This window comes from Lentinula edodes (genome assembly GCF_021015755.1).
Source record: "Lentinula edodes strain Le(Bin) 0899 ss11 chromosome Unknown C8R40scaffold_20, whole genome shotgun sequence".
NCBI classification, from domain to species: Eukaryota; Fungi; Basidiomycota; class Agaricomycetes; order Agaricales; family Omphalotaceae; genus Lentinula; species Lentinula edodes.
Window position 1 is genome coordinate 200068 of NW_025764326.1, and position 24901 is coordinate 224968.

A 24901-nucleotide genomic window follows, 5' to 3' on the forward strand; every position below is an offset into this window, starting at 1 on the left:
CACAGCCTCAGAGCCCTTGTTTAGACTCGTCACGGTCCAAGTTAAAAATTGAAAGACTTTGAAAGACCAATAATTTTGACTGCAAATACATAGGCTAAACGACAAAAACACAAACTATGGAGGTCGTCGAAGGTAGACAACCTTGACATCAAAGTAATCCAAACAGCCTATGTAAGTCTAACGTACGTCTCTTCCTCTGTAGATCCCGTTTTCAGTCAGAGCCACATATTGAATTCATCGATGGAACAGGTGAGCTTCGAAAGGTTTCGCCAGCACAGCTTGGCTCCGCCTTCGGAAAATTGGATAAGAGAGCTGACCTGAGTCGACTGTACAATAGATGTACTGCGCATGCGAACAGCAACTGATCATTCGAAATCATTGTGCATACCAGCTTTGTACAAATGCAGAAGGTTGTCTGAATGGGGCAATGTGCAAAGCAACAACTTGAAAGGCAGAGCATTTAAGTTACTTCAGCAGTTCTACTCACAAAGGTCAAGAGTTTGGCGAAGAGGATCGTTTGAATATGATCCGGACGTCAGCGGGGCGGGACCTGACTTGGATGCATGATGAGTGAAAATGGACAGGATCCACCATGCTGTTGATATTTGACTGCATGTATCGCCTATCTGCCTGATAATCGTAGTCACTAAGTTTGAAGGGGTTCGCGGGGAGCTGCCGGGAGTTCAAACGTTCATGTCGGAATAGGTCGGAATCCGGATACAGGTAAAAGGTCATGTGCGTGACACAGCGTGCTGACAGTGATTAGGATTAGATTACAACACTTCGCTCTTTCAGTGATGAACTTACACCAACGAGGTTTGGTGGACGCTTGCTTCGAAGAATCCCAGTATGATGAAGGTATCGCTCTTCTCAGTCAACTCAAATCTTCAAATGTACTACCTTCCGCGTGAGTGATCCAACTAGAATACATAATCCGACTCTGAACTCCCTTCTTTATAAGATCTCATATACGACAATTGCTCTATTTTTCTCTATACCCACCAACCGTGAAAAAAGTGCCTCTTGGTCCATCGCTTTCCCCAAGCAAGATTGGCCGACAACAACAGAAATCGCTGACTATATCCTCACAAACCGCGGCCTTAGCGTGCTCTCTTCTTATCCAATATGCGCTGACGATGAGTCCAGAAGGAGTGGCTCGTGCTTTACCTTCCTATGATCGTTCTAATGTGAATGGAAGTGAAAGTTCCGAGTCACTAATCGCCAAGGAATCCTACTGCATATCGGAGGCGAAGAATTGCTGGAATATCTTGCAAAAAGGCTTCATACATCGAGTCACAACATCTAGTCCAACAAAAAGAGGCACACGGCGAACGACCGTTTTTGACGACAATGACGACGATGATTTTGGCGCCTCTGGTGTTGTTGCTGAACATGCGTGGCCTGTACTTGACCTTCTTCTTATCCTCTTTGAGCGCGACGAATGTGAGACTGAGGCTCGTGGTTTACGTAGGCATTTATACCCTCAATCGCAAGGACAACATTAATGAAGTGATCTAGCGCGTTATTCTCCCCTTCTTCTCAATCAGATACCTGCGCCTCGTAGTGAGATGAGTGTTCGCTGGGAGGCAGATGCACCTCTCTCAATCATTTTATACGCTCTCGCTCAAGAAGGGGATGAACAGCGGCGACAAATGGGCTCAAGGCTAACGCAATTGGTAAGGATAGGTTAGGATAGAATCTATGCTGAGTCTAATCTATCTTTCCAGTTAATCAATCTTTGTTCTACCAATCTCTTCGATTTCACCATGTTTCTAAATTCGGTCTTCTCTCGGGTGTACACATCGGGCCCGAAAGCGTTTTTGGCATCACTTGTGGCTCTCCCGCCTACGCTTCCAGTTTTGAGGTTCCGAATTGCGCTCCTGCACAAATTTATCAATAATGGCGGCAAGAGCACTGCAAAAGATACCTCTTTACGTTCCAAACCTCAGGCTCGTGCAAAGCCCATTCGCCATAGGCGCAACGAAACAAAACCTTTTGAAGAACAGACAAAACCCCAGCTGACTTCAAATTCGATCCTCAGTCAGATCACTTTGCCATCTTTTACTGAAATTCGTCGCTCGATGGAAGAACTCAAACCTCACCTCTCCAACAAAGACCTTCCGTATACTTGGATTCAGTTCCAACTTTGGACCTCAATCTATATATATCAAACGCAGTTGCCTGTAGGAGCGAGGGACGAAGGGTGGTGGAGCCTATTACGAAGTGAGGAGTTTCCTCGACAACTAGAAGAGCTGTTTCACACTAAGGATCCGGAGACAACAGTATACAAAGAGATTTTGAATGACTTGTTATCCACTTAAAGCCTTATATGAACTGTCTGCCGCGTGATCTCAACACTCGTGATATTTGTTCTTTAAACACTGCCTGCGCCGACAATCGTGTTTAGATATCGATGTCGTCCATTTCTGAGTAGTCACCAGTGCTGTCTACGTCAACATCAATAAGCTCGTCATCTTGTTCTTTCAATTTTCCCTGTTGACTCTTCCATAGATTCGCCAAAAATGACGCATCGCTAGCTTGCATGATTGTTTTGTCGTCTCTGACTCGTATGAAACGCGGGAAGCGAAGGCTCAGCCCTTTACTAGACGATGTGAGATGGCATGCGGCAATAGATATAGGGCTAAGGGTGATGCTAAGGTACCGGAATTTTGTCAAAAGAACAATTTTACCATGGAGGAGAGTCGACTTACTCTGCGCCTCGAATTTCCCATACCATATCTGGTTTAAAGTAGACATCCGGCTTGAAACCTGCAGTATTTGTGAGCCGTTAAGCAAGTGTAGTAGCAAACGAGCACTAACCTCCAAATTCACAATCCCAAAGCCGACTCCTTGAGCATTTACTTGCATCGTCAAGTGAAAATTGCTCACTCAATATCTGATGAAAATCAGGGATTTTCAAGAGCAACAATCAGTACTGAAGCTTTGCATGATTGCTGATGATCACTGAATCGTACCTTGTAGAAAGCGTCGGTGAACCCTATAGGAGCAAAATGAAAAAACGGTTATACCAGCAGGGATGGTAGTAGGAAGCCTACCAGACATGCACTTGCAGATAGCCACAGGATGGCCTTGATCCGGATCCCATATTCCGAGAAGGATTGGACTCCACCACTTCGCTTTTCGACCATTTCCGTACCATGCACCGATGGGAATCAGGTCGAGCGAGTCTCCTATACCCGAAACGTAATCCTTCTTCAACTTCATCCAAGAGAACGTCCGTTTATCCGCGTCGTATATAGCTGATAATGGCTTTTTTCGAGCTTGCAACTTACCCTTACTGTCCTCATCGCAAACTTCATGATCAAGTAACTGTAAATTGGTTGTAGGGCATTAGTACTATGTACCATAATATCTGAGTCCGATGAAACCGACTGACCTTGATCATTAAGCCCTCTGTATCATGACGACTGACTGCCGTCTCCCAGAAATTTTGCAGTTGAATCTGACTCTCCTCGCTGTCACAGCTATCAACATGTTGAAATTGGGCAAGGAGTTCATTTTCGGGAATATATGAGGGGAATCGGTTCCGCATCAGGGACCTCCGAGTTCGAAAAGAACGGTCTAATAGAATCTAAGTACTACAATTTGAGAAAATTTCCTGTGGGTATTCCTGAAGAAGCTTACTTCTCCATCTAGGTAAAGCAGATCAAACACGAAAACCCCAACAGATATCTCGACTTTCTCCAAACGCACGTCCTTCCGGGCTCTACTTGATAAGGCTTGGAATGACTTGAGAGATCCAGTTGCACGATCAATGGCAACGATTTCAGAGTCCAAGATAAGCGATTGCGTTTCTGGATGTATCTCAAGGAGTACTTGCATCAAGCCTGTCACGTCCGGGTACTGAAAAGTTTTCGGCGAATAGCGGTTTCCAAGACGAGGATGATCCATACCTTAGAAGTCATATCTTCCAGATGGCGCGAAAACACCCGGACATCTATGGGGCCATCTGACTGCCGCAATACATGGATTTGAGCTCTTTGACCATCGTACTTCAGTTCAGCACTGAAAGGCAAATCATTCAATCGTTCGTAAATTTCTTCGAAGGATCGAATCGGTGACCCTAACGCCGGATAGACAGGAATGCCTACCCGTATATTAATAAAATTGTTGAAAAAGAAGGACAAGGAACTTACCGACTGTAAGAGGGACTCTTTGGGGGAGCCCATCAAGACCGACTTCCAGAAGTGCACCGACAATGTGATCATAGGAAGGATGTTGTACAAAGACTTTCCGCAGAAGATGCTCTGCCGAGCGAAATCTCGACGACAATGTATCCTGGGCGATATCTATGGATTTGCTATTGGAATCGGAAGCTATGGACTGAGTGGTGATTGAATCTCCTGCTGACCCATCGAAACTGGGATCCTTGGATGTCTTCCGCGGAGTCAAAACGAAACTTCTCGCCAAAACCGTCAGTAGAGAGGTCCTGACTGCGCCCACTCGTAGATTCTGAGATAATGTTCGCACCAGAAATCGAATTTCTTCTCCCTTTGCAGATACCAACAATTTCTCGACGATTTTTTGTTTTTCCTTGATAGCGCCTTGTCCTTTGCATGCGGCGATCTTCAATAAAGACTTGTAGACACCAGTTACAAGTAACGGTGCATGTGGAATCAGCGTTCGAGTTGTGGATTTGGCCATGAACGCTACATCACCAGGATCACCTGTAGAGCTATACAACTTCCTGAGAGAGGCAGATGTGAGGCCAGACACTTGTTGAATTGCTTGTGAGATTACTGATGGACCTATGTTGAGCTCCAAGGTAGAATAAGGAGGAGCAAGCGTGTTGGAAAGCAAGTACAACGACGGAAGAAGTGATTGGGGATGATGAACCAAGATTGTGCGAAATGTATTTGTCAACGTGTTAAGGATTGCAGTGCGTGACCGAGTCGAATTTATCGTTGATAGAGTGTGGGCGAGGAAAGAATAAGGGGTGTCTGTCGACTGCGAAATGAAATGACTTGTAGTATATGTAGATGGATCCACAGCTAGAGGCGCATAATCAGGAGTAGTGTGTTGTACATTAGCAAAGGCATCCTTGCGGCCTGCCTGGATGAGCTTGACAGGGCGCAATGCGCTCGAGTTTTTCTTAGGTGAAGAGCTACTTTGATGCTCAGGAGCAGATACCACATCATCATCCAATAGGTCCACATCGATGATTTCTATGTCCTTGGCAATGCTTTTTTGAAAAGAATCTGGGTAAAGTGAGTATGAGTCTCAACATCGTAGAAGTTTCTCAGGCTTCGGCCTAACCTGCTTTGACTTTGCCAGGACGTTCACTAACGCTAGGACTAGAAAAGAACGAATCAAGGCGAGATTGAGTATCTTTTCTGCGTTTCGAATGAACAGGAGTTGAAGGTCTGTCGATACGGCGTTTCGAGGTCGACATGATGTCAGAAGGCAAGAGTGTTGTACGGAGACATATTCTGCATATTCTTCCGTCTGCCCCGAGCGCCACAAATGCCGAAAAGGTTAACTCGATTGACATGTAAGAGCAACAATTCCTTGACAACAGTCAGTCGGATGGTTTCTCCGTTCTGCGATTCAGAACAGCAACTATGCTCTTAACGTTCTTCAATATGGTCGAAGGCACTTTGCCTTTCTGGGTCCTGCCCAACTTTCAAAAATTTTCAGGCTATGTGTGTACGTGAACTCAAAGCAAAATTTAGAGACTTGTACTGTATCTGTTGCTATGATAAATTCGTTGATTAGAGCAAAAGCTAAAGTACGTAGTCGCATTCGCAAAAACAGACGCAAGATATTGGTTACCCAGATACGATCTGAGATTACTCATTTATTGAAAGTAGAAAGAAAGGACGTACAGGGAAAGGAATTGATTAATGCAGAGAGCGCTTACCCTTTAGTTCTTTTAATTTCTTGTCTCAAACTGTCACTTCGGCTGCGGACATATGTACACATCAAGTACGCTAAACTTCGTTTAGAATCTGGTAGTGAGCCCTGCGAGCCCGGATGGGGCGCGGGATCTATTCTATCAGGCACCTTTGGCACCCTTTAAATATGGGCATTCTGGATCCATGGTTGGCGCTTTCTCTACCCTTTTTCCAGAAGTGAAAGGCAAATATGAACCCCAGCAAGGTAAGTACCGTGTACGCGTACCATCCGCAAATTATTCACGCACATAAAGAACCAATATTTATCTTCAAATCAATGGAGCGATCAACGCTCAGGCAGTTACCCATCTTCTTCATCCTACGACCACACCGATCAACAATATGGCTCCGGAGACCCTAACGCGAGCTATGCAGCAGGTTATTACACGGCTGGCCAAGAGGGATATATATCGGGAGACACTTCGTCTTCATCTGTAAACCCTCATCACTATCGCTATTCTCAGTCAGTGGTGACATCGCAACCATCTCACACATCTGGCCAATCTCATTACTACTCGTCTCAATCTCATGCACAACGCTCACCTGAGCATTCTCAATCATCTACCGGACCTATCACCCATACACACGGGCACTCCCACCACCATTCAGTGTCCCATCCCTACGGGCCATCGTATATGCAATCAAGTTCATTTCCAGCGCAGGGTCGTTCACGGTCGCACTCCCATTCACAAATGATACCGTATGATGCAGTTCCGATGGCCCCTCCGTCACAGTACCCTCCACAGGTACCACTTACACCTTCAACAAGCACATATACAGCCACCTCCTCTCGTCCATTTGCATGCACTCTTTGTGCGTTGTCCTTCTCCAGACAGCACGATCTGAAGCGGCATCGGGAAACTCACACTGGAGAAAAGCCTTATCTCTGCAACGGTGGTTGCGGTAAGACATTCACTAGGAAAGATGCATTGAAGCGTCACCAGGTTTGTTCAGATATTTCGAATCTTGACACCTTCAAATTCATACTCATACATTTGGCAGCTGGTCAAGGGATGCGGCAAAGTTGATGAAACCTGGTCTTGACACCATGTATAGCTATAAACAATGAACACAAACATGAAATTGCGAATCCTTTAATCACATAGTATACACCCTATCTATCCAGATCGTCAGTAATAGTAATACTGTGGGGGCAGGATGGTATGTACATCAGCTCACGCAATGTAATATATAGTAGTCGCCGTCATTGTCCAATGGTCAACTCCATGATCCAGGCGTCTCGAGGAACTAGTTTCTTGTAATAGTTCTTGTGAATTCCCACTGCTTCAAACCCATGTCTATCGTAGAACTTTTTCGCCTCCACATTGGACGTCTGAACATGGAGATAAATCTTGTCGATCTTGGTTTTGATGTGTGACTTGGCAGCGTCAATGATATGCTGAAGAGATTGGGATCCAAGCCCTCTGGAGCGATATGGCTTAATCGAAACTAAGTCGACTTCAGACGGAGAACAGCATAATTCACATACAGCTAATACACCCATAGTCATGAGGTATAATTGAGTTTCATTGTCCTTGGTTTCAATTCGACAACAAATGGTCCCAACTGCACTGAGTGACGTGAAAAATAACGCGACGCATTAGCCTTCTTGAACTGACCTGGGATGTCGTTGTAATATACTGTCAAATAATTAGTTACCCAGATTTAATCCCTTTTAAGGCGCGTACCTAGTTTACAAAACTCATCTACTTCCGACTTTAAAACATCTGCGTAGAACCGATCGGTGTAAGCTATCGGGAACAAAACAGAGTTAAGTTTCTTCAACTAAGAGGCATAGTCAATTTTGAAGAGACAGATGAGCAAAATACCCTCACTGTTCCCAGGTTATGAGTAGTCAGAGACGCAAAGGAGATTCGGGTGCTCACTGTGGTACTCATCACGTACAGAAGGGAAAGAAAAACGCGCCCATCATTATGGTTAGGGCACGGACGCGAGGTGGGGTTAAGGTTATGCGAATCTGAGCGCTTGATCTCACCGAGTCGCTTGTCTGAATCTCTTGGACACACACACTCTCCCTGGCCTCTTCTAGCTCTAAATAGACGCCGCTGGATACACATTAATTCACGCTGAACTCGCGTTACTTTGTTTCAAATGCTTGCCTAGTCCAATGTAAGTATTTTATTTATGAAACCATCTCTTGTAGTGACAAGCTATGCAAGTACTTAGTAGTACTAATGTCAAGGCATAGTCTGGTGCATGTACATAGTCTACCCAAATGCGCTGAGAGTTTTCACCCGGTTCCGCACATCAAGGGTTCTTCGGGGAACTTTCACATTATATCATCTTCAGAAACGCTATAATGTCCTTCAGCGGTGTCTAGCCTTGTCTAGCTTACGACTTAGGTAGTGGATTTGTTCTTCCAATTACAAATATAAGAGCCAGCTCTAACCCAGAAATGTCCAAAAAAAATGTTCCTGCTTGAGCTTGAAATGAACAGCGTCATTGAATTGATCTTGAGGCTTGATCGCTAATCCGTTTGGTGAAATTAAGGTGCGTATACATCTATCCAATATGTATATACTTATGGTAATACTCTAATTCTCTCCAATCGTGCATGTCAAAAGTTTGGTCCATACGGAAATTCTCTGACTGCGGTCGTTATAGGTGATACCCCGACAGATCATCGAGTTCTGACAGAACATGTATCTAACTGAAAACACCTTCTGGGTCCTGGCCCTCTGAGTATTTAGTTCAAGTTGAACAAGTGTCAGTCTCTTACTCTGCGCTTCTCAATAACTCTAAGGTGACGGCCATCTTGATATACTTCAACTCACAAAAAACCGTGCTAACATGTGTTGCTAGCAGCTTGCCGAAGCCGAGCCAAAGCGAGGTCAGAGTTACCTGCTTGATGATCGTTCTGTGAATCTCGGGCAAGCTTGTCTTGTGAGTAGGGACTGAACCTGCGAAGGAAAAGGGCTAAAAAGAGTAGATGTTGTTTCCCCTCGTTGCTTGCTGGACCCAAGCGTAATCAAGATGCCATGATGTTATCTCTACTGTCAAAACTTACGACAATTCAGAATTTTATAAGGCAGGACTCTGACTCCATTTAGATCAAGACTAACGAAACAAATCTATCAATACAATTGACTCTACTAGCTAGTTCAAAATGTCAAAATGTTGGATTACTATACGAGAAATACTGGAAATATGTAGCATCATGGTGTAATATCACAAATATAGGCTTTGGTCTAAGTACGGCTTGTCGATGGTCGGTACGCCAAGTGTTTTCTAGCTAGTACTTGACAAGACATTTGACGGGCGAACTCGAGCATCAAAATACGACCATCTATGGTAAAAGAATTTGTGATCATCTTGTCTTCGAACAGGCTTGAACAAGTAGGGCGAACCCAACGGACTCGAGCCGATAAGTATGTACTTGGCAAATCTATGGATATCTTACCTGACGAGCTGCATAGGAGTGACACCTAATCGGGAATTGCCTCTTTGGAAGCGAAGGATCACCCGCTGACGGGCCGGAGCAAGGGCACTGCCCTGAAGCTCACTGCGACTTGGGCAGACATCCAGGATTATTGCGCAGGGAATATTGACCTGCTTCTCCATCCTCAGCTGCTCGGTCGGGTCCTTGGCATTTGTCCAAGGCGTTGAATTTAGCAAAAGTACATGTAAAGTTGAAGTCGAGGTCTTATTATACTAGAAGACTCTGAAATCTTCAATCGTACTTTCAAATCTAGAGCCGAGGAAAACTTGTCGCAATATCTCCTCTGCACTCTCGTTAGAGCATCGGTGCATTCTGGCGAGGAGCTTATCACAAATTTATCTCTCAACGCTCCCTGTGGTACGTTCTTCGCCCAAGCTTCCTCTGCCGCTCCAATCCCTAATTTGAACACCCATCTCATTTTCTCGAATAAAAGATAAGGATGCGCCACCATCATATGCTTTTCCGCTCCCAATTACATGCGTGATTATCCCAGAACCGTTGATGACCTTCCTCAATTTCTTCATCGAGCGCCTTGCCAGTGTGAGAAAGGTCGAAGGAAAAAAACAACCAGAAGTGATCAGTGTACTCCACTCGTGCTCGTACTAGGCATGGGAAGAGAGGTAGGGGGGTATACAGGGAACGTGAATAAGTGCTGATGGATGGAATGTGTTTGGTTGAAAGCAGGTGAAAGCAGGACAAATATGAAGAGAAAAGTTGATATTCTTGCTGAAAAATAAGCTGAGACGACGAGGAAAGTCGAGGATAAATTGAGGTATAGAAGGTCCATGAATATTTCATTGTGTTCTGACTGATTGACCAATGGTGTCTTTTAGGAAACTTGCGACTGAGGATGCGAATGGGAGAGGGAAGGGGAAGGGGTGAAAAGATCAGGGGAAGAGGCCGCTGTCGATGTCGCGTGGTTGAACGAATCTGAAGATTTACTCTTGTACTTGTGTGCAAACACCATTCCCGATCGCCCATTGCCCTTTCGATACCGGAGAGGGCGTGCGCGCGTTGATACCAAAATCGACTTTAGACGTTGCATGTGCGTCATTCAACGCGCTTTCTCGTGACTTTAGCCCACGTGTGGCAAAGCTCGGACCGCAATTTCAATGAAATCTTTCTTTCGATACGATCGCGATGAGCTTCGCCAACGTTATCTTGCTTTCTCTTGACCCAGATACAATGATAACCAGCGTATCGTCCTCTGCTGACAAGGTCTTGGACTTGAACTCGAACTCAATTCAGAAAGAGGCTTGCATCGGACGCTGCATTCGTCTTTTTTGTAAGGATTTTTACTTGCCAGTAACTGCTCAAACGGTATAGATTTTCTCTAGGTGTTGAATGAACTAATTAGGTTAGTAATTGGATGTGCTATCATCAAGCAACTAGGTCATTTTCATTACGAATGGACGAGGTGGGTGAATGGGACATTGCAGGAGACACTTGAGTCCGATCCAGATCCTAACTTCATTCGTGTTGTTGCGCTCTCAACACAAGATCACAGTGATCTCCGTATGCGACAAATATTAATATTTCAGCTTGCCCGTTTCGATTGTTGCTACAACTCCGCAAAACCTCCTTCCAGAGCTCCCCGGTAGCAGATACTTCCTACAGCGACCAGCGAAGCCATCAACTGAAGCCGAACCTCAAGAGTTTACTAAAAAGCAAGGAAGCGAACAGAGGCGGATCCATTTCGACCGTTCTCGGGAGTCTCACAATATCTCAAATCCGATTGCACTGCTCGTATCAGATTTTGGGAAATTCCAGACGAATATCAAAAAAATTGAACCTTCTCTTCGCGCTATACTATATGCTCAGAAGATGGTGGGTAAATTCTTCGACGACGAGGCGGGTCGAGAGCAAGAACTCTTCGCGATCCTTGGGTAGATTTTTCAACAACGAGATCCCTAAAGCTGCTGACGGAGAACCACATCCTCAACTCAATGCCGAGGACATGGCCGCATTCCAAGACGTTAATGCTCGAAGGCGAGCGGTGGGTCTTGATGTATTAGACAGTACTAAGGTATATTTCGCTCTGATTGAGGCTACTCGTATTCATCTCAGGCTCAGCTCATCCCCGAATTAATTATGGTCGGGACATCCCCGAGTTTTTTCAAGATCCTAATTAAACGCGAACTTACTCGATGTGGCGAGTCCGGAACAGTCCCGTCTACCCCTACGAGCCATCCTCCAATGTTATAAAGCTTTCAAAAAATTTGTTGTCCGATCAGTACTGGTAGTTTTGTACAAAATTCGCATTAGGTGAATAATACAGTCGTCAATCTGACTTCAACAACTCATTTTCAAAGCCGAAGCACCCTGGCGGTGGGTCTGGACGTTTGAACGTTTAGGTTCTGCGAAACACCGAGCTAAAGAGATCACAGAGCGACGGAACTGAAGTTAGGGCCTATGTATCGTTCATGTCAAACGTGTACGTTCATTTCGATCGGTTCGAGTGTTTACCATTCTATCTTCCAGAGACAGGAGGAGCTGAAGTTGGAGACTACAGACCTCACCCTTCTCCTTTCTTGTATGTACGTCAACAATTATTTCAACGTACTACCTGCCTAACTCGAAGCTCAGTGCCCGCTTCAAGACCTCGATCTTTCACACCATTCAACCTTTGTACGACTTACGTACCTTCGTATGAACCTGTCGGTTATGTTTCTTGACGTCTTGGTTACAAGATGACCATTGAGTCCAAAGCTTCCTTGTTGGATAAAGGGATAGAGATGCAGATTGACATAATGAGAAATATGTCGAAGGAAAGATCTCAGCAAAGTCTACCGAATGACGATCTTGCTTGACTGAGAGCGTATGGAATTCCGAAAAAATCTAACCCAAAGCTCCTGCGTCAGTTTCAAGAAGACACACGCGGGAGCATCAAATATTTCAATGTTTTACACTTATATGACGATATGCATAGTGATCCGATTGAAGTCAGATGAAAGTCGTAAACGAGATACTAGTATACATATACATAGGTAGATAAAGGCGAGGTGAGATGTGTCCTGATGATAGAGTATACATATGCAGTTGATAAGGAAACAAAAATCAATAACGAGCAGGGAGATAGCACAGTCGATAGCAAGGGTAGTGGTCCGAATCCAGTCTATCTGGTTCGTATATAACGATACAACAGCAAATCAGGTTACTAAACAAATGAGGGCTCGATTAACAAAAAGCAAGGTGAGGGAAAAGTAAAGTTTCTACTGACAATTTCTTCAATCTCTCAGTTTGTCCATGTTCAAATTCTTCCGAGATTGTTTCCGAGGCGAGCGTTGAAGATAGTTTAGAAAGACATCCTCAAAGCTTCTGAATGTACAGGTTCTGTCTTCATTGTACTCTGCCAACACCGCCCAAACGCAATGCCAATGTGGATTCTCTCCCGAAAATTTGAATGCTATAGCTGCATGTTCCTGGTCCCACATAGTTGAATTATGATCATCATTTTGCTTCCGCTGAAACGCTTTATCGCATAGCTTTATCATGGCACAGTCAACAATCTCGAGAGTATCCAAGCCAACGAATCCAGTGCTCGTGAGGCGCTGGAAGGCTTCATCCATTTCGAGTGCTTTTGGAATGCCTTTCCAACGAGGAGAGTACCCATCAACTAATACTTGAGCAGATGTATGATCGTCGAAATCAAGAGTGAGGCTGGGATGGACGGAGGAGCGCGAGATTCGAATTAATTTTTTGCCAATCAGTTCATCAGGATCTATGCTGTTTTCAGGTGGTGATTCAGTCAGTGTATGTATGAAGAATAAACGATACTAGAGACCAGTACCCAACAGGATCACGACGAGTGAGAGGGGGTAGACGAAACCTTCTCTTCGAAGGAGAAGACGCTGAGCTTGTTGAGGAAACGGAAGATAGCTCGTCGTCAAACATGAGGATATATGTATAGGAATAGAAACAGAAGGAAGCGACATCAGTCACCAGTGGCTATAAAAGTCACGTGGCGAGATAGATGGCTTAGCGACGGTCGACCTCAGGCGCAGATTCCATCACTCAGACTGACCATCATGCAAACGAGCCAGTTATCCCGCCCTCCTATCCACTTAAAAGGCCCTCGCGAAAGGCTCTCGCGGCCAGTTTCGCCTTCTCCCAACACTATGATTCTTCCAGAAACACCGCCGCTCAATATCAAAAAGGTTAATCCTTCACATCCGCCGAATTCTTCAGTTCCTCAGCCTCCAAATTCTTCACCGAGAAAATTCCCTGCTCCCGCTCTCACTCTGAGCATTCCCACACCTCGCTCTCGCCCGACAACGCCCAAGCCACGTATTCAGATTGATATACCTCTGCCATCCAATAATCACAGCGCAGATGAGGATTCATACTGCTACTATGGTGGAGGTCCTACTACTGTTATCTCGTCTGGCGGTTCTGCAGATGAGACCACCATCCGACCACCTGCCACTACGCGCCCGTCTATAACCATTGCAATGCCATCCAAACAAGACGAGCCCATCGAGTCCATCCGTCATGCAATCGACAACATGCGTCCCACAGATGACGAAGTTGACTCGGTGGTACAAGAAGCGGTATTCTCTAATCCCTGGTCCGATGATATTCTCGAAGAAGTTTGTAGGCTTGGTGAGGGTGCGGGTGGTGCAGTCCACAAAGTCAAGGATAAGCGGACGGGTAAGGTTATGGCTCGCAAGACGATCACAACTCGGGAGGCGCCGATGAAACAACTCGAGCGAGAGTTATCTATCATGTCATCCACGAAACACATCAATATAGTCCACTTTTATGGCGCCTACATGTCTCCGTCATCGAGTGAGGTCAAGATCTTGATGGACTTTTGTGAGGGTGGTAGCCTGGAGACAGTTAGTAAGAAGATCAAGGAGCGCAATGCAGTTGTAGGGGAAAAGATCGCTGGTCGTTTAGCGGAAGGGGTTAGTCGCGTCACGTCGACGATCCTTATATTCTAATCAGTTCCCTGTTCAAGATTTTACAAGGTCTCGCCTATCTTCATACCAAGAAAACAATCCACCGAGATATCAAGCCCTCTAATATTTTACTATCGAGTAGAGGGATCGTCAAACTTTGTGATTTCGGTGTTTCAGGTAAACTGGAAGGCTCAATGGCCTACACCTTTACAGGTACAAGCTTTTATATGGCTGTAAGTGGGATTATTCAGACATCTGGGTCGGTTTTGAATAATATGGTTTTTGCAGCCAGAACGAATTTGTGGGCACGAGTATACTATAAGATCAGACGTTTGGTCGACTGGAATATCGTTGCTAGAACTTGTCCAAAACCGGTTCCCTTTCCCAAATGATCTTCCTCCCATCGAGTTAATGATGCATATTACCACAGGCGAGGTATGTATTATTTGGACATTATATGAATATATTTCATGTTGCCTTTCAGCCTCCTCACCTCGAAGATGAAGGTGGTGTCATCTGGAGCCCCGAGATGAAGGATTTCATCAAACAGACGTAGGGTCACCCATGCCTTGTCCTTTCTGTTTTTTTGATCTTTTTTTGTAGTCTGACCGTGGATGCCTTAAGCCGTCCGACTCCCAAGGACATGCTTTCACATCCCTGGATAGTGGACAACATGACGCAAGAAGTGAATATGGCAAAATGGTTGCGTCAAGTCTGGGACTGGAAAAAACCTAAAGACGCGTTTGTCACTACTTCCTAATGACCCTTCCTGCAGGCTGATCATTCTTCTCTCAGCACCAGTCGATCTCGGCCTGGCACAGCCAATGGTCACTCAAGGCCACCTTCTTCGGACTCAGCGTCACTCGAAGCCGAAGATGCTTGATCAGTATGAGCTTTCAGTCGGCGGTGGTCGCACTTTCTCCATTCCATCGATATAGAACCATCTCCTTGCAGTGTGTCATATACCCTGCAGCTGTCTTTAATTCACGCTTTTTGTGATTCTTTCTTTGCTCCTGACTTTCCTTGGAATTCTCTTGGTCGTTTTATCTTGTTCAATCAATAATCAATCGCTCATATACATTGGCTCATCTATACAGTACTCATTTACAATACTTATGTTCCATTTCCTCCCCTTGCACTCGAAGATAATATAGTTGGACGTTCCTCTTTGTCAAGCTTGCCTTTGTGGATCCTGTTTTTTTTCGCTATAATGATAGTACAATTTGAATCAATTTGGATCGTTGGACTTCACATGTTATACATCAACGACGTTTCCATATGCTCACCGTTGCTTCTAGTATTGTGGTTGTGGGCGTCCGGACAACGCGATCTTGCAGCCCATGAAAGTGTCATAGAATTCCTGATACAGAAACGGTAGGCTGCATACGTATTTTTCGGAAACAGTTTACATTTACTCAGGTTCGCGCCTCAAGGCCTTAAGGCCTCTTAAACCTCAACCTGGGTCAGAATGGAGGCATTTGGGAATGTATAACTCGAAGGAGTCCCAGTTGATTCGTGAGCACACAGATATTTTGCATTGAACACATGTACAACGTGTATACCCTCATTATCATGACGTTGAACATAGTTGTATTCAGTTTCTGCAGAATTTATATATACCCCTTTAGGAGACCGGCGGGTGGGACAAATATGGGTAAGGACTGGGTAAGGATACTGACCGGATGAAGTGTGGTAGAGTAGAGTTGACATCCAATTGATACCAGCCTTTTGGGGCGTCTCCTCTCGGGTGAAGACAGGTACATACGACGCTTGTGGAATTATAATTCGAGGTAATGAAGGAGTACAGCCACTCCGCATGGATAGCCGTGAAGCTTTTTGATGTCATGATCGGTAGACCACTTGTAAATCGAAGCCTCCGGCTGATTGTCGTCTATTATCGCTCGGAGGAGTATAGCGAGCTGTAGGCGAGGCGTAACGAGTCACGGAACGTATCTCGTCAAGATGAATTCGAGGAGTGTTCAGCTGTCCGGGGAATGTTCGGGACCGCTTGATCCCTCGCAGGTGCTGTTCGACATCATCATGACAACTGTGCCCATCGCTTGTCCCGACGCACTTGAATACACAGCTTTCCCCGCCGGTCTCTTCGATATGGATCCGATATGACGGAGCTGTGGGGGAACATCAGTGGAACATCTGTAGACTGTGAGCGTATGTAACAATTACTCTTTCGGTATACTGCGGGCCGAATAAGGTGATTAAACTCATTGGCTTGGGATGCGTGGAAACGTGCATAGATGATAGCAGGCTAGAGCAGGAAGGGGTGAAGGTAACGACTTGCAGCTCGTTCCAAACTAGTTCCTTGTTCCTAGTCCTTATCCTTTTAGAACTTAATTAGCAGGGAAGACGCACCGCCGTGGACAGCTTGTATATCAGAAAACACAAGAAAATGCATGTCAGTTGTGAATTAGGGTTTTATACTGCGGATATAGGCCACGATTGGTACTAGACAGTGCTGGATGTGAAGCAGAACAGCAGAGATTCTTGTACTTACCTACTTACATGTAACGGTCTGAGGCCTGATGGCGGATGTCATCATATACGGGCTTAGGATGATGTCCAGCATTATAGATTAGTAGGGTCGGTGCCAGAGGTACTTGTTTGATCATGCATTGGTAGTGGTCACAGGCTTGTTCCCTCAAGATATATTATGTACAAATCATGTCTTCTGGTTTTCTTTGGTATGTTTCACTCGCCTTATCCACATGCCTTTTCTTTTTGATGAACATATCGGTAGCCAATCATAGGTTGTCGAGGTGAGTATTAATTTTATAGTGTAAAGAAGAAGCTCCAGAATGTGGCCATTGACCTGGAAGTAGGAGAACAAGAGGGTGAAACGTAAAATAAAGACAAATTTGGTCAAACTTTTGATTTGATCGGAACAAAAGGCGCAATGACAGATTAGGAAATAATCGCATCAATGAAAGTTGTGTCATGCATCGAGCCAAAAACCAAGCTCTTGTCTCACTCAACTTCCCAAATGCAGACAAAAAACGTACAAATGTTTGTAGACACCATAAAACTGATTCCATATCACGAAGAAATTTCTGGCCTGGATTTTGGAGCTATAGATAATACACGCTTTCCGACCCTTAGATCTGATATTCGGTGATCCACGGTTAGCTGACCCGTAGGCCACTTCAATTTTGTGCTTCTTCCATTTCCCTTATAAGAGTTTTTATTTCCCTCTATTCCTTCTTTCACCCGTTTTTCATGATGTCCTAGTGCGTCTCGTTTAACCCTCGCCACTCCGTTCCTCCTGGTTCTGATAGTCTACTAATTAGCAGTCCAACCACCCACTACTTGCCGCCGCCGCCGCCTCCCCCGAACTACTACTCATCACCACAACTCCCTCAGCCTCATGTCGCGGCTCCCCAATCCCGGCAAGAAACTACTCAACAGCGCAAGCGCCCCAAATATACCCGTTCAAAGACAGGATGTTTGACTTGTCGCGTCAAAAAAATCAAGGTACGAATGGGATCGTAGTCATTATGGTTGCATTCTTTGACCGCGAAAACACAGTGCGATGAGACCAAGCCAAATTGCATGCGATGCACCCACGGTCAGAGAGATGTATGTCGTTGCGTTGTCGGTGTCATTTAGGTGGATGCCGATGATGGAGATTTTTTTCACTAGTGCACTTGGCCCGAAGGTGCTCCAGCACGAAAGAAGTCGACAACGAGAAAAGATTCTTTGGAATTGGATGGCCGTCCATCTACTGCTGGATCATCGATATCGGAAGGCTCTACTCCCCCAACTAGAGACCGCACTCCGCCCCGATCACAGCCTCTTGAGCTTGATCTACCGCCTCTTGCATCTAGGAGAACAACGTCGTCAGTCCTTGATCTTATGATGGCGATCTTGTGTTGATGTCTGTCGTTCTGACACAGTGAACCGTACCTTCAGCTTCATCCTTTACCCTCTGGTGAACATTCATCCCTTCGTCGCCATGGGTGAATCGTTTACTCCTAAACATGTTGTGCGACGCATGTCCTAACTCTTTTGTTTTTTTACTAGTAGCAACGATCGGTTTGCATACACCCCTTCTGGCCCTTTACTGAATTCGTTGCCCGAGCATATCGCTTACGCCCCTTCACATCGCTATGATCATGCATATGTTATTCACCCGATTGGGCGTCCAACTGTTGGTCCAGGTATTCGTCCTGCGGAGCACATCCCTCCCTCTGGTCATTGGCATGTTCCTCCAATGCTTGCTCCAGTCCACGTTGAACCCTATGTAAGTCTGCAATCACTTTGTTTCGTGGTACATAAAGTTTACAACTGCTTCATCCTTCAGTATCCGCCGATGACTATTCGAAACGCGATCCATAGTCCATCCCAAGAGCAACATCACCATCGGTATCAATGAAGAAAACATCTTACGACTCACTCAATCAATACTACCCCAAATAATAACGAACAGAACGCCCACGTCACATTCATATCCTTCTGTCTGTCTGTCTGCGCGCCTGCAATTCATGCTAATCCGATCTAGGGAACAGGGTGCGACGGGCGGGAATTTTGAAATAATGATGCTAAGTTATTGGCAATGAAATTTTGGAACTTCCACATCAAAATTCTATTCACATTCCCATATTTGTATTTTATAACATAGTCCAAGTTATTGTCTGCTATTGCTTTTGTCGTTCGCTATCGATGCATACAAGGGCGATGTTATGAGTTATGTCTGCTGAGAGAAAAAAGCCTAATGGTGATCGGTTAGGTGATACTTAACCTGGTTTCCACTTTTCAGTTGAGAGAAATAGGCACTGGCACCGCCGCACCTACTGATACGCGTTTGAGGTTGAGGTCCTGGATTCTCATCCAGTAGGAATACCTTGAACTTCCGACCTAAGAAGTTGGGAGATTTCGAAAAGAATTTGTCAACATTCTGGCCTGCTTCCTTGGGTCGGAAGAAGCGGGGAAGAACTTAAGGGCGGTAACATATCCGCCGAAGGGTCTCATGTAAAGACCATGAATCCGTCGTTTCTCTTTCCAATATCAATGATGAATTAATTATCAACAGACGTAGGTAAACAGACGGCCGCATTTTAAGAATCTCAAATCCGCCGTCAATTAGTATAGTATCAGTTGCCGTGTGGAACGACTGGTGTGTAGAATATCCTCGCTCACTTTGCATGGTCAACTTCACCGTCAAACTCTCAACAATAAAACCAAAAAGATCTGTTTCGCATTCTGTTTCATATCATCTGAATGAAGAGGTGTAAACAGACATGAGTTGGGCATAAGTGTAACGGACCATTAACTGAGAAGAGATTCCCGCATAATTGGTGAATGATTAATATTAAAAAGCCCGAATAAATGGCCCAGTATGAGTGGAGAGCGAGCGCAGAGCAACGAGCCATTTACCCCGTTCTGTGTGAAGTCAGAAAACGGCCCCCACAAATGACCTTGCCTTCTCGCTGACTGACGAAAAATATTCAAGCGGAAAACTGATTTGTTTCACAATTCTTATCGATCATCTCATGCAACCTGGTCAATGTGTGGTGGGCCGGCCCATCATTACCAACCTTGGGATTGTGGAAGATGAGACTGTAAACTTACATTATCGTGTGGTTAGCATCTTCAAGTAAGTGTTCATGACGACCGACCTTCAGATCTGCCTGCTGATGATTAAGACGTCCGCGTCAGTAGTTATACGATGCATATTGTACATCACTGCAGGTGAAAAACCATCGATGTCTGTGTCAATTCGGAGAGAAGACCTCAATATTAGAAAGCCCATGATCTGATATCGGAAACACATCCATGTGAAATCTAGGAAAAAATTTCCGTTGGTTCAAGGAAGTCTAAGAACCAGTCTTCATTCTGTTCACTCCAATAGATACTCAGCGAGGAATTCGCTGATAATGACATAAACCCGAACTGTAGTGAGGTGATACCAACATGAAAATCATACCTCGTAATGATTGAGCCAGCCCTTTGATACCGACTCGAAAACACAGAAATCTTCACAAGTAGCTCTTCCATTTACTCCGTATAGTCTCCGTTTGCTCAGACAAAGTCTGTTCGTCAAAGGAATAGACTTTCTAACTGGAAATCCACCAGGACCTACCAGGACCCCTGAACTTGACCTCCTTGCCCACAATGTGCAGCCCAAGATCTTTACGTTGATTCCAGCATCACCTTTAATCCAATATTCCACCGTGGTTCCATGTCCATAATCGTGTCAATAATCTCAAGCTTTTCTAAGGTATACCTTAGCCTTCGCCTCTGGAATGAGCTCGAGGTGCAAGGAGCGTAAGTATTGACACGCTGACCTTTTAACTTGACAAGTCGCTGCAATGCACGAAGAGAACTCGGTCGCGAATAAACGGCTAAATGGCGTTTTCGATTTGGCACAATTGGTAATTGGAGTTCGGCTAGAATACGAATTTGGCATGATCATGGATACTAATTTGAAAGCGTGCCAGGTTAAAGCATATCGTGAAGGCTATAGTGATCAACTTCTTCAACGAATTTAAGTGTGGGGAGTCTGGCGACAGTTGAATGAGTGGCGAACGTGAAGAGACGGCAGATGCCGTGGCGGTTTATGTAATTTCGTATCACCTTTCAGTAGCTTTCAGTACACTTCAATACAGTAACTTTCAGTGCAATGGGTAAACTCTGCCTTTGGCCTGCAAATTTGCTGCGCTAATTATCTGCTCATCAAAGCTTCTAACGAGGAAGTGATTCTGAACGCGCCTCATCAACCTCACCCAAACTCACTGGAGGCATTTGGTCACGTCCTTCAGGATATCAAGCATGCTATCATACACTCTCGACGAGATTGGGACAAACACGAACCCAAGATGTGGTCCAGGGCTTCAGGAATCTCTGACCAAGAATTAGTAGACTTTACTCTCGAGGTGCGCTTCAAGGCACAACGCTTGATGTCACTCTCGATTGTCCCGGCTGACTGTACTACATATTTACAGAAAGATCTCGTTGTTGTACGTAGCGCACCTGTCTCATATGGGACTATCATTCTTGGAAAAATAAGGATTCCTGCTATCAACGATGACGAAGGCGAAGGATTTATTCATGTTAGGTGCGTAGCAACATCTAAAAAAATGTTACATATTATGCTAAACATATCGATGGCCTCAGGATCCACGACCCGCCTAATAGGGTGAGCTTCTCGTTTCAGATGTGATACAACCTGTCCCCGCCTACTTCATTTATAGGGTACCGAGGATGTCAAGTTCCATTCTATCTTTACGGATGAAGGGAACAAGAATGCGGATGGTCAAGCAACTACGTGGCGTGCTGTACAGACCAAGGATACCCCTTTGGAATTCTTCAATGAGTAGGAGATTGTGTACTTCAACGCTTCACAGCTAGTGGAAGCATCAATCTGTAACACATATATGTATAGTGACTGTGCAATTTACAGGCGGGACTTTGAGAAGGAACTAGTACCGGCACGTAGCCACATTATCGTTGGTCTCTACTATTAATACTAAACTGTTGAACTGAGTTTCTGCGAATGCCGTGCGGGACCTTTTATTAGTGCTGCAGCATAAACAAGCAAGCAATGATACAGAATACTAGCCACAAATTTACGTACTGCAACCCTCAGTCAGTGCAGTATGTACCTCTGGTGAACAAAAGAACATATAATTTCAAACAGACAAAAATACGGCATATTCGACACGATTCGACATAATCTGGAGCAACCCAGGTAAGAGTGACAAGAGAGGAAAAAGAGTTCAATGATTTCGGCGTATATATCGCATAAGGGAGGACAAAGAGTAACAACCAGGACTGAAGAAGAAAAGAAAGAACAGTAAAATACAACGACGTGTCTAAGTACATGTAATCCAAGGGGGACAGAATAATCGATAATTCAGTAGACAATTCTTGATTTCCAAAAAGTATGGCCCACATCCAAAGGGCCCGAAAATGCTATTCCACTTGATACATGTCGCGAAGCAAAACCTCGCTCGACATGAAAGGTGGAAAAGAATCAACGGGAAACTTGGGCATTGGCTTCGCTTTCTCGAAATCAAATGTTGCATCCGCAGCGAAGACGGGGGAAGGGGCACAATGAGAAGGTTGTTTAGAATTAATGGTATGCCCCACCAGACCAAGATCCAGACTAGTCAAAGAGTGATCCAGCCAGGACCAGGTCTCTGAGGGATTCCCAGACAGAGCAGCCATAGCAGTATACCCATCCATTGTAGCTATGCTTTTTTCGTCGAAAAAGCAAGGCATTTGCACCGTCCGATCACCAGACGAGGACTCTGTCGAGGTTGGTGAGTAGGTAAGCCCAGGAGTCGGAGGACTGGTACTAGAAATATATAGATCGGCGTTCGAAGGGTGCGCAAGCTGCCCTCATGTCAGTGAAGGAATGGAAAAAAAGGTGTAGGTATACTTACTTGCACATCAAGTTCGACACTGACTGTAGTATTTGGCGAATACATGTCCATATCAACGACCTGATCGTTGTTGGATTTGTCATGGTGTATCCATTGAGCGACGGCACGATCACGAGAAACCGTAAACTGCCTATTACTATCGTCATTAAAAGCAAATGCTTCAGCAGGCAATGTAACAGCTCGACGCAAACCAATGCTGCGACTGGATTCAGCATTATTCGATTCTCGGGGACGACCAGAAGTGCTCGTGATAGGAGAGATAGGTCTCTTATCAGAGCCAGAAAGGAATCCTCCTGAATCTGGGGGGTTGCAGGGGATCAAACTTTCGCTTCGACTACGAGCCAACGGGCGCGAGTTCGACGAACTCGGCGGAGATGTGATAGGCGTAGCTTGAGGTTGTGGGGATGATTTGCCCACCCAGAGACGCCAATCTAACGCATCACCGAGAGCACGCTCGCAACGACCGATTTCTCTCGGTGGAAGGCCAGATAGCTTGGCCCACGCTCTATTAGAGTAACACTTATCTTGCGTGAACTTCGACGCAAGGATAAGTGATGCTAAGAAAGCTCGACGTGGGCACAGTAGTGGTGAAGGAAGATGGGGGAGGGGCACAAGCGCTGAAAATGGTCCTTTGCTCTTTTTGAGAGTGGATTCGGCATCTTCCATGATTCCACTGGATACAGCGGTAGAGCCAGAATAGGAATCTGTAATTCGGATGGTGTCCATTGAATCATCTGATTCATTTATAAGTATAGTGTCCGTTCCAATGCAAAGCTCGGCTTCGCGCGCGAGTTCGTCTTCGGAAGCTACAGTAATCCGGTCAGCCAATTCCGTTTCGCCCTTGAAGGAGTCGCCCGATTGAGCTATTTCCGAAATTCGGGGCCGAATGGCTTCCAGATAACAAAGCGCCGTTTGAAGAACACTCCCAGAAGTTCTGGAACGTCGAAGGACTTCGTGGACAAAGCCCTTCATGGGCACGAGATTGCTGGTGCCGGGAAGGGACTCGCATTCGGTATGGATACCTGTGGCAAATAAAGATGGAGGTGGGGTTTGAACGGGTTGGGATTGAATATGACAATTTCTCTTCGAGATTGACTGATTGATTGGTGGACCCGTTGCGGGAACGGCAGCACGGGAAGTGGTAAGGAAAACTGGAGGGATGTCCTGAGGACGCCATATTTCGCATAAAGATTTTACTGCTTGATCTGACGACCTATGAGGCTGATATAAAGCGATGAAAAAGAGTCTGCGCACCGACAAGGCCTAAAGCGAACTTATTCTTGTCGCGGGGTTGGGCGTCTCTAGGTGGCTGTGGTATTGATTGCGTGTGTTGTTTGGGCGGCTCCGAATCGCATTGCGAAGCAGATATTGGTGAAGAAGTCGCAGAAGAAAAAGGAGAAACAGAGCAGGTTGAAGAGGGAGATTTGGCTGAGGAGGGAGTAGAAACAGAAGTAGAGCCAGAAGGAGGAAGGGTGCCATAAGGTTGCCACCTGACCCGAGTGCGAGATGCAGGAGCCCGGTGGGCAAGAGAATGGATGGAGTACATATGTTGTTGGGTGAGTTGGGTGTAAAAAAACGCCGAGAAAGGCAGAGATGGGAGATATAAAGGCGAGTAAAGGTAGAAGATTCAGATAAGGCTAGAATATACATTAGAAAAACCTGAGATTATTGATACGATTCGGGACATGGAGTATTGAGTCGAAGCTTTGTTGAAGGTAATGATGTTGTGCTGAGACGGCTGGGGAAAACGTGAAATTATTTGGCTGCACATTGTGGGCAAGCTGGTCAAGTTCGGCGGTCCTGGTGGACTGCCGGTTACAAAGTCTGTTCTTGAACGAACAAGCTTTGTCTGTATAGGTTAAACAGAGAAGATAAAAGAGCTGCTTGCGAAGATTTCTGTGGATTCAAGTCGGTTTCGGTGTCGGAAGGCTGGTTTAAATGATTGTAACTGCACTGCCAGTCTGACTCGCAGGTTACCTTGTGACTCCGTTGTGTCCTGTTGTGTCATGCGTGACTGTGACATGACTCAATTTCCATCCGAAAGCTCCGGCTCTTTCACTTTTACTCGCTCGAAAAAAACCAAAATGTACATAGACCGAGCTCTCGAGCCATTGCAGTCGATTTCTATGTAGTTTGATAGTCTTGGCCCTTCCCAATTTACCTGATTTACCTCCTGCGGTAAACCGTCACAACACCTTATCGGATGCGATTGATTTCGCCGAAGCA

General features: G+C 45.4%; 10 protein-coding genes across 10 annotated transcripts; 6 read left to right on the forward strand and 4 right to left on the reverse strand.

Moving 5' to 3' along the window:
• The first annotated feature begins 776 nt into the window (after positions 1–776).
• Positions 777–2734, forward strand: C8R40DRAFT_1237634 (uncharacterized protein). The gene is made up of 4 exons (XM_046233441.1): positions 777–907; positions 962–1467; positions 1519–1676; positions 1728–2734. The coding sequence occupies exons 1-4, from the start codon at positions 798–800 to the stop codon at positions 2319–2321; spliced, it is 1368 nt and encodes a 455-aa protein (XP_046085683.1). The 5' UTR covers positions 777–797; the 3' UTR covers positions 2322–2734.
• Positions 2404–5413, reverse strand: C8R40DRAFT_1171210 (ATP-dependent DNA ligase; the record flags this gene model as incomplete). The annotated part of the gene is made up of 10 exons (XM_046231665.1): positions 2404–2653; positions 2712–2769; positions 2821–2896; positions 2976–2998; positions 3057–3330; positions 3398–3592; positions 3646–3864; positions 3915–4108; positions 4158–5219; positions 5278–5413. The coding sequence occupies 10 exons, from the start codon at positions 5411–5413 to the stop codon at positions 2404–2406; spliced, it is 2487 nt and encodes an 828-aa protein (XP_046085684.1).
• A 1293-nt stretch (positions 5414–6706) lies between these two features.
• On the forward strand, positions 6707–6856 carry C8R40DRAFT_1003615 (uncharacterized protein; the record flags this gene model as incomplete). The annotated part of the gene is made up of 1 exon (XM_046222778.1): positions 6707–6856. A coding segment is annotated over one exon (150 nt), but the record flags the coding sequence as incomplete, so codon positions are not given.
• A 263-nt stretch (positions 6857–7119) lies between these two features.
• On the reverse strand, positions 7120–7813 carry C8R40DRAFT_1047095 (N-acetyltransferase NAT13; the record flags this gene model as incomplete). Its single annotated transcript, XM_046224418.1, has 5 exons — positions 7120–7353; positions 7405–7481; positions 7535–7555; positions 7604–7694; positions 7745–7813. 5 exons carry the CDS (start codon positions 7811–7813, stop codon positions 7120–7122), a joined length of 492 nt encoding a protein of 163 aa, XP_046085686.1.
• A 2702-nt stretch (positions 7814–10515) lies between these two features.
• Positions 10516–11265, forward strand: C8R40DRAFT_1069966 (uncharacterized protein; the record flags this gene model as incomplete). The annotated part of the gene is made up of 3 exons (XM_046226180.1): positions 10516–10660; positions 10738–10792; positions 10917–11265. 3 exons carry the CDS (start codon positions 10516–10518, stop codon positions 11263–11265), a joined length of 549 nt encoding a protein of 182 aa, XP_046085687.1.
• Positions 11266–12294: 1029 nt separating this feature from the next.
• Positions 12295–13311, reverse strand: C8R40DRAFT_291496 (uncharacterized protein). The gene is made up of 3 exons (XM_046234613.1): positions 13160–13311; positions 12596–13101; positions 12295–12532 (listed from the first exon to the last, which is right to left on the reverse strand). Exons 1-2 carry the CDS (start codon positions 13267–13269, stop codon positions 12603–12605), a joined length of 609 nt encoding a protein of 202 aa, XP_046085688.1. The 5' UTR covers positions 13270–13311; the 3' UTR covers positions 12295–12532; positions 12596–12602.
• A 569-nt stretch (positions 13312–13880) lies between these two features.
• Positions 13881–15036, forward strand: C8R40DRAFT_1046622 (kinase-like domain-containing protein; the record flags this gene model as incomplete). The annotated part of the gene is made up of 5 exons (XM_046224375.1): positions 13881–14282; positions 14336–14509; positions 14565–14711; positions 14761–14828; positions 14880–15036. 5 exons carry the CDS (start codon positions 13881–13883, stop codon positions 15034–15036), a joined length of 948 nt encoding a protein of 315 aa, XP_046085689.1.
• A 2374-nt stretch (positions 15037–17410) lies between these two features.
• C8R40DRAFT_1107140 (uncharacterized protein) lies at positions 17411–18929 on the forward strand. The gene is made up of 7 exons (XM_046228188.1): positions 17411–17518; positions 17579–17762; positions 17817–17867; positions 17931–18127; positions 18185–18247; positions 18312–18531; positions 18592–18929. The coding sequence occupies exons 1-7, from the start codon at positions 17508–17510 to the stop codon at positions 18661–18663; spliced, it is 798 nt and encodes a 265-aa protein (XP_046085690.1). The 5' UTR covers positions 17411–17507; the 3' UTR covers positions 18664–18929.
• Positions 18930–20838: 1909 nt separating this feature from the next.
• Positions 20839–21740, forward strand: C8R40DRAFT_291823 (uncharacterized protein). Its single transcript, XM_046234614.1, has 5 exons — positions 20839–20914; positions 20970–21163; positions 21233–21345; positions 21405–21426; positions 21482–21740. The coding sequence occupies exons 1-5, from the start codon at positions 20911–20913 to the stop codon at positions 21605–21607; spliced, it is 459 nt and encodes a 152-aa protein (XP_046085691.1). The 5' UTR covers positions 20839–20910; the 3' UTR covers positions 21608–21740.
• Positions 21741–22202: 462 nt separating this feature from the next.
• On the reverse strand, positions 22203–24221 carry C8R40DRAFT_1069970 (uncharacterized protein; the record flags this gene model as incomplete). The annotated part of the gene is made up of 3 exons (XM_046226181.1): positions 22203–22625; positions 22676–23880; positions 23930–24221. The coding sequence occupies 3 exons, from the start codon at positions 24219–24221 to the stop codon at positions 22203–22205; spliced, it is 1920 nt and encodes a 639-aa protein (XP_046085692.1).
• Between the last annotated feature and the right edge of the window lie 680 nt (positions 24222–24901).